This window comes from Clinocottus analis, unplaced genomic scaffold (genome assembly GCF_023055335.1).
Source record: "Clinocottus analis isolate CAN_PGR_092001 unplaced genomic scaffold, fCliAna1.0.p SCAF_2, whole genome shotgun sequence".
Taxonomy (NCBI): Eukaryota; Metazoa; Chordata; class Actinopteri; order Perciformes; family Cottidae; genus Clinocottus; species Clinocottus analis.
The window spans coordinates 790,638-795,637 of record NW_027175931.1 but is presented as its reverse complement, the minus strand read 5'-3'; the positions used below and the strand labels follow the sequence as shown (position 1 = coordinate 795,637).

The 5,000-nt window shown below is 41.5% G+C and overlaps 2 protein-coding genes and 1 long non-coding RNA gene across 3 annotated transcripts in view; 2 read left to right on the top strand and 1 right to left on the bottom strand.

The window, feature by feature from the left end:
• LOC137790273 (gastrula zinc finger protein XlCGF57.1-like) overlaps nt 1-1,500 on the top strand; it is a 2,737-nt gene extending 1,237 nt beyond the window's left edge. Inside the window, exon 2 of the mRNA XM_068584354.1 lies at nt 1-1,500. This exon is cut by the window's left edge and continues 4 nt beyond it. Within this exon, the coding sequence (XP_068440455.1) occupies nt 1-1,204 (1,204 nt within the window). The 3' untranslated portion in view covers nt 1,205-1,500.
• A 941-nt stretch (nt 1,501-2,441) lies between these two features.
• Nucleotides 2,442-3,265, bottom strand: LOC137790283 (uncharacterized). The gene is made up of 2 exons (XR_011077888.1): nt 3,194-3,265; nt 2,442-2,818 (listed from the first exon to the last, which is right to left on the bottom strand). It is a non-coding gene; the product is annotated as an uncharacterized lncRNA (long non-coding RNA).
• A 313-nt stretch (nt 3,266-3,578) lies between these two features.
• Nucleotides 3,579-5,000, top strand: part of LOC137790269 (uncharacterized) — a 2,951-nt gene continuing 1,529 nt past the window's right edge. Inside the window, exons 1-2 of the mRNA XM_068584345.1 lie at nt 3,579-4,163; nt 4,981-5,000. The exon at nt 4,981-5,000 is cut by the window's right edge and continues 1,529 nt beyond it. Of these exons, the coding sequence (XP_068440446.1) occupies nt 3,971-4,163; nt 4,981-5,000 (213 nt within the window). The 5' untranslated portion in view covers nt 3,579-3,970. The remainder of the gene's footprint in view (nt 4,164-4,980) is intronic.

Below are 5,000 nucleotides of genomic sequence, written 5' to 3'. Positions count from 1 at the left end.
CCAGCAGCTGTTGGCGGTTAAAGAAGAAGAGGCTGAAGTCATGAATGGTGACTGGCGAGAACCTTTGTCTGATTCTGAACCTGAAGGTGAAGACAATGTTGTGAAGGAGACCAGAGCACCTGAGTCTGCTGCTCATGGCCGGAAATGTAAGAAAGCCCTTGTAAGTCGTGTGGGACGTAACACTGGCAACAAACCCTTCAGCTTCTTCAAGTGTAGTAAACGGTGTCACTACAAGGGGTTCCTGCAGAAACACATGAGGTGTCATTTTGGAAAATTGTCCTCCAGCTGTTTGGTGAGAAAAAAAGGTTTTAGAGGGAAACAAAAGAAAAATTCACAGCCAAAAGTTCTCAAGAGAGAGAAATTATTCTGTTGTGATGTTTGTGGGAAAAGATTCACAAGACAATATATTTTGGTAGCACACATGAGAGTCCACACAGGAGAGAAACCATTCAGTTGTGATGTTTGTGAGAAAGCCTTTACACAACGGGCACATCTGAGGAAACACAAGAGAGTCCACACAGGAGAGAAACCACACGGTTGTGATGTTTGTGGAAAAAGGTTTTCACAACGTTGCGGTCTGACTTCTCACATCAGAGTCCACACCGGACAGAAACCCTTCAGTTGTGAGATTTGTCGGAGAAGATTTACACTTCAGGGAAATATGAATAGACACATGAAAGTCCACACAGGAGACAAACCATTCAGCTGTGATGTTTGTGGGAAGCATTTCACACTGCAGGCACATCTGAAGAGACACACAAAGGTCCACACAGGAGAGACACCATTCAGTTGTGATGTTTGTGGGAAAAAATTTACAGAACACGGAAATCTGAAGACGCACATGAGAGTCCACACAGGAGAGACACCATTTAGTTGTGATGTTTGTAGGGAAAGATTTACAGAGGAGGAAACGCTGAAGGTACACATGGCAGTCCACACAGGAGAGAATTCATTCTGTTGTGATGTTTGTGGGAAACGATGCACAAGACCGGAAAATATGAAGAGACACATGAGAGTCCACACAGGAGAGAAACCGTTCGGTTGTGATGTTTGTGGGAAAAGATTTTCAGACCCGGGAAATCTAAAGAAACACACAAGAGTCCACACAGGCGAGAGACCATACGGTTGTGATGTTTGTGGGAAAAACTTTAGAGAACAGGGACAACTAAGTAGACACAAGAGAATCCACACAGGAAAGAAGTAGTTTCTTCCAGTTGTGAAAGATTAACAATGTCAGTTTTTGTTGTTTTCTTTCTCTTGTATTCATTTCAAAAAATATGTTTCACGTTTCAAATGTTATTTGTTTATAAATGAGATGGAGGTTGGTTTTTTTTTTTAGATCAGTGGATAAATCTTTTTTAAACAATGACAACATATTGTGTGTCTGTGATAGAGGAAACTAAAAAACTAATTAAGAACTGTACAACTACGTCTGTATTTAAAATGCATTTCTGGGTTCTGTTTTTTTCAAATCAAATAAACTACTTTGTGCTACTGAAACTTTGGTGACACTTTATTTTACTGATCCCATGTACTTTGAATAATTCCCTGGAAAAAAACTTCTGTCACTTTAATCTCACAGGAAGGTTCTTGGAGAAGAAATGAAGGCTCGTTAGCGTGAAAGTAGAGACAGGTTTTAACGGCCTGATCCAGTCGCCTACATATGAAGGTAGATTTGAGTCTTTTTCACCCGAGTAAATTTCTTGTTTGTAGTAAATTATCTCAAAATCTTTGCTCTCATTTCAAAAATTTGCTCTCTCTCAAAAAAAAAAAAAAATTACTCTCAAAACTAAAATTTGCTCTAAAAACAAAAAAAACCTGTGCTCTTAATTCAAAAAGTTCCAAGTTGAGTTGCGGACGAACGAGGAATGTAGACAACAATATGACGTCATCTTCCCTCAGTGTCCTCACGTGACCTCCTGTTAGTGTGTGAGTGAGCCGAGAGCCCAGTGAGCCCACCAATAGAAACTCATCCAGCAGCACATGCCCCGCCCACTACGCCCACAACTCAACATGGAGCTTTTTGGATTGAAACCGCAGGGTTATTTTTTTGAGAGAGAGCAATTTATTGAATTTGGAAACAATTTATAAACAAGAAATTTGCTCAGGTAAATTTAAAAAAGTTGCTCTCTCAAAAAAAGACATAAATCTACCTTCATACTCATGCACCATCACTGGATCAAAACATAAGGATTATTGTGCTCGTCGTACACAAGTGTCGATTTTTTATCTTATACTTTCTCTTGTATAGTTTAATGTTCTCTCTTGCTGTTGTTGTTGTTGTTGTCGTTGTTGCTGTGATGCACCTTCCGCCAGGACAAATCCCTCGTTTGTACCTACTCATGTGGCAATAAAAAAGTTTCTGATTCTGATTTCTGATTCTGATTCTGATGGAATCCAACAGACTTATACTTTTTTGTCAAAGAGCCTGAACCCGGGAGTCTGACCTCTCAGTGGAGTGAGACATTCACTGTCACTGAGACTGGTTTTTATTAGCTCTGAGCCCTCACAGCAGTGACTCCATCTCTACAATGAGCAGTGAACGCATCTCTGTTTCTGTAGTCGTGATGCGTTCAGGGCCCTCAGCGCTTCGTGTCCACTGTGTAGAGGGAACAGACCTGATGTCTGAGAGTCTGGAGACTCCTGCTGCTCTTTCTACTGCAGGATGAAGGGAGTCTCTGGAGACACTGATCCATCTCTTCTTCTTCTTCTTCTTCTTCTTCTTCTTCTTCTTCTTCCCTCCGCAGATGGAAGACGTTAAAGTATTGTTCTTGGAAGAATTAGATGTCCTCTTCTCAAACTTCCCAGAAAACGGCCCCTAAAGTGTCAGATGAGTTGTTTTTGAGTGAAATGTTTCCATCACTCTGTATTAATACTGTCATACATTTCTGTTTTTTTAAAGGCAAATCTAAATGATAACTTCTTCAGTTCCTTCTCAGACTCTGTCCCTGAGATTGAACCACTTTATTTAAGCAATCAAATGGAGACTTTGTTACGCTGTGAGTAAACTGAGTCTCTTAGTCCTGAGGGGATAAACCCCCAGGACTAAGAGACTCAGACACGGTGTTATCACCTTATAACCTTTTAAACATGTCTTATTCTTTTACAGTAAAAGTGTTGGATGTATAATAACTCTTGTTATAATTCAAATAAATATAACCATATACTCTAAAATAAGCGTGTAGTTATCTACCTAATAGGGACTCAGGCTTACTGGAAGGAGACTTCCAGGTTGTGGAGATTCAGAGTTTGAGTTGAATAAATCAATCAATGCTGTTTGTGACACAACACGTCATGATCTTATTACCATGGTGTCTGTCTCCATGATACAACGGCGGCTCAAAAGGGAAAGTGACAACAACATTTTCTTCATTTTCATTTAAAAAACAACAACGTGTCAATCACACACAAGAGTTTTAAATGTGGATAAAACTCTGAAAGGCAGTTCGAACCCAAAGGCCACGAGAACATCTGCAACTATTGAATAAAAAACAAAACACTTCCTGAGTCAGTCACGTGGTGCGGCCGTTTCGCGCGCCTTCCAGCGTCACCACATACGTCATCAACACGAGCCTCGACAATAGCGTCACAAACATCTTCCCGGATTACTCTAAGCGCCTCGAGGAGACACGTCACTACCGGAAGGACCCACCAGAGCCCGGATGTGTGGACGGTACGTGTTGACGTGGACTTTGTGGAGTTTGACCGCAGACTCTCACGAGAGGAAGAGACGAAGCAGGAAGTAGACGGAGCCGGAAGTCGGCCACAGCGCGAGTCGCAGTGACTGAACTGTGTTTCATGGACCCACAATGCCCACGTGCTCCTGTCTGACTGGACTCTGTGTGACGTCGCGTCATTGAAAACGTCCGGATTGTTTCCTGGTGTCCTGCGGAGCTCATGACGTCAGCGAGCGAGCAGGAAGTAGACTGACCCGCGTTTGTCTGCAGGAAACGTTTCTGTCGTGTTTGAAATGTCTAAAGCCCAGAAGTTGAGATCTCTAGTGGAGCAGCGACTCACTGCGGCTGCGCAAGAGATATTTGGGCTGTTTGAAAGAACGATAGCAGAGTACGAGGAGGAACTTTCTGCTTCTAGAGACGAGAACGAGCGACAACGGAGACTACTGGACGCTGTTTTCAACCCGGAAGTCCGGGTCCACAGAGCAGGTTGGTTCTGTTGGTTCCTTCATCTCTTTAACCTGATGGAACCAGTTCTGGAGGAAGTATTCACATCATGTACTGAGGTAGAGTTACAGGTACTGAAGTATTCACATCATGTACTGAGGTAGAGTTACAGGTACTGAAGTATTCACATCATGTACTGAGGTAGAGTTACAGGTACTGAAGTATTCACATCATGTACTGAGGTAGAGTTACAGGTACTGAAGTATTCACATCATGTACTGAGGTAGAGTTACAGGTACTGAAGTATTCACATCATGTACTGAGGTAGAGTTACAGGTACTGAAGTATTCACATCATGTACTGAGGTAGAGTTACAGGTACTGAAGTATTCACATCATGTACTGAAGTAGAGTTACAGGTACTGAAGTATTCACATCATGTACTGAGGTAGAGTTACAGGTACTGAAGTATTCACATCATGTACTGAGGTAGAGTTACAGGTACTGAAGTATTCACATCATGTACTGAGGTAGAGTTACAGGTACTGAAGTATTCACATCATGTACTGAGGTAGAGTTACAGGTACTGTAATGAAGTAGTTAAACATTTTCATACTTTTCCTACCATAGATCTCACACGGACATATTGTCCTTTTTCTATACTAAACCTTAGAGCTACATATTTTACTTTTACTCTGCTTCATCTCAGAGGTACATATTGTACTTTTTACTGTACATCATATTGTAAAATGTACAATATTCACCTCCTAAGATGTAGTACAGAAAAAGAATAATTTGTCCCTGTTAGAGGTACATATTGTACTTTTTCCTGTAGTATGAATGTATTTTATTCTCCACAGACGTCAAGCCCCCTCACATT